This window comes from Habropoda laboriosa, unplaced genomic scaffold, assembly GCF_001263275.1.
Source record: "Habropoda laboriosa isolate 0110345459 unplaced genomic scaffold, ASM126327v1 scaffold45, whole genome shotgun sequence".
Taxonomy (NCBI): domain Eukaryota; kingdom Metazoa; phylum Arthropoda; class Insecta; order Hymenoptera; family Apidae; genus Habropoda; species Habropoda laboriosa.
This window is the reverse complement of record NW_017100168.1, coordinates 731,562-734,353: the sequence shown is the minus strand read 5'-3', so window position 1 is coordinate 734,353 and position 2,792 is coordinate 731,562. Positions and strand designations below refer to the sequence as shown.

At 28.9% G+C, this 2,792-nt stretch overlaps 1 protein-coding gene across 1 annotated transcript; it reads right to left on the bottom strand.

Annotated features, from left to right (window-relative positions):
- Window positions 1–4: 4 nt before the first annotated feature.
- On the bottom strand, window positions 5–2,360 carry LOC108578603 (asparagine synthetase [glutamine-hydrolyzing]). The gene is given in 8 exon segments (XM_017941967.1): window positions 5–182; window positions 265–499; window positions 568–857; window positions 944–1,071; window positions 1,146–1,375; window positions 1,461–1,635; window positions 1,706–1,942; window positions 2,073–2,360. Coding segments are annotated over 8 exon segments (1,761 nt in total).
- Window positions 2,361–2,792: the final 432 nt, after the last annotated feature.

Here is a 2,792-nt window from a genome sequence, read left to right as displayed (position 1 = left end):
AAGATCAATCGATAATTGTACTTTCAGTTCCTTTGTTTTCATTGTGATTGTTTTTTACATCTGCTTTATAATGAGCAATAAATCGTGCGGATGGATCACGAACTCCCTTTACCCATTGCGGCATCCAAAAGTATGGTACAAAGTTTTCTGCTTGACCTCCAAAATGTTTCTCAAAGATTTGTCTGAAGTACAGATTAATATTTATTTTTGAATACTAATATTTACTGATAAAATGTAAAGTAAATATGGAGACGAATATGCTACCTGTAATAAAATGCTTCTTTAGTATTTGGGGTACAATGTGGGTATTTTAAATGAACTTTTTCTAATTCCTCGTCTGTTATGCGAGTGTCCACAATATCATGTATGATATGGAAGAGTGATTTTTTAATTGATGTTACACCATCACTGAATGCTTCTTTATGTCTCCATAATATATTTGATGGCAACAGATTTGTACCATCAAATGCTGATCTTAATAAATGTTTTTCTATTCCTCCTGCATTAAATATCATATATGAAATCCAATTCAATTTGTTAGTCCTTTGTTTGTTTATAATATTATACCTTGAGGTTGTCTAGAAGCAGCATCTAATGATAGGTAATAGTTTGTGAACTGAATATCTAAAAATGGAACTCGTAGTTCCAAACTAAATGCACTGGTTGTCCTGTCTGCTCTCAAGCCATCATATAAATAGATATCTTTTAATAATCGAATAGATTCATTATGAGCTTCTACCGCATTGGGCGCATCTCTGAAATAAATGTATCCTTGTGCCAGCTCGTCTGCACCTTCTCCACTGAATATTACAACTGTTTTTGTATTATGTTTAATGTATCTTGAGATAAGATACATACTGAAATTTATATTAATGTTTTTGAGTATATACTGATTATTTAATCACGAAGTTAAAATATTTAATTTGCAGACAGAATAATTCACCCAATGGAAGCTCGAATTGTAGTAATATCACAAGTCTCCAACTGATAAATGAGTTTATCTAAAATATTAGCAACATCTTTTTCTGAAAATATTATTTCATGATGATCTGTTCCTATGTGTTCTGCAACCTAATAAATATTATTATATTTAATGATTTAATATAAGGAATGAATCATTTTGATATAAAAATATCGTCTCTAACTTGTCTAGCTGCAATAATATCTGGACTATCTCCCATACCAATTGCAAAACTTTTTATTTTATATGGTAAGTTCATCTCTTTTGCATGTTTTACAAGTAAAGCAGCAATTAAACTTGAATCTAAACCACCTGATAATAGACACCCAATTTCTCTATCAGTCATTAATCTTTTTTTTACAGCAGCTGAAAGTAACTTTCTTATATTTTCATGTACATCTGCAGTGTTCAAATCTAAAAAAGAAGTCCATTATTTATTCCATTATTTCATTTTATCTATGTAGGATTTATCAATGTTGTGTTGTGTGATTCAACACACCATTCCAAGGAACATAAGTTTCAAAACTGGGTTTATCTCCAGGTTTATAATAGTTTGTTTTAGTCAATAATTTTGTTCTACCATCATTTAGAATTTCATATTCTTCATAATAACCTGGTGGAAATGGTTCCAATATCCATTTTGATGTTATTTGTTTTGATACTCCAATAAGTCCCTAAACAAATATTTTAATGCAAAAAATATTTTTTTGTACTGACATAAATTACATTTTATTATTTAGTTACCTTGCTTTCTGAAGAAATTGCAAGTTGTCCATCATCAGAATATAAGCGGAAAAGAGGTCTAACACCATAAGGATCCCTAGCAATAAGAATTCTTCTATTTTTTATATCCATTAAACAAAATGCAAAAACACCATCAAGCATTCTAACAACATTTTCAGCACCAAAATGTTCATATATATGTATTATTACTTCAACATCACATTTGGTAGCATATGCAAATCCATGCTTCAAAGTAATCTATAAAGTTACAATTTATGCAATCAACTAACCAACTAATCTATAAACTAATATATCATACCAAAAATAGGACAATTACATAAAAACAAAATAGTTGTAGTTAAATAAAAGTGAATATAGAATGCTTTACCTCTTTGTAATTATAAATTTCACCATTACACAATAGAAACAAATGTGGATATTGATAAAGTCTCATTGGCTGCATTCCATAAAGATATATTATTCATATTATGTACTCATTATATTAATGAAAGCACATATAAATATTTAAAAAATTTTAACAAAGTCATACTTTAACTCTACGGTCATATTCAAGTTTGAATGCTTCTGGACCACGATGTACTATTTTCTCAAAATGTTCACATATATGACTTAAAGATGGTATATCTAATCCAAAGAGAGACCAAATTCCACACATTTTTGTTATAGTTTGCTAATATGTTGGCCTACAATAAATTATTATTAGTTTATAACAGGAACATCTGTTCTGAAAGATTAAAGTACACATTATAACATAAAATATTAAAAACAATGACAAATACTTTATGGAAATATAAGAAACGTATTTTACCAAAACTAAAATTCTTCTCTTCTTGTTTCATTTACTGGTTATATTCGTGACGCTTGAAATTGTAAAATTTCCGATGCAAATCAAACGATTTACTTTTATAGTCATCTTCATGTACACGTGTATGAATACGTATATGCATGTATTCCATGCCCATACTTATGTATTTAGATGCGACTGCGCCCTCTTTTTTGATATAACATTGATGATAGTTGTTAATCAATAGAACATTGGAACCAAGAAACATAAAACATAAAAAATATATGTTGGAGCGGAGTTTAA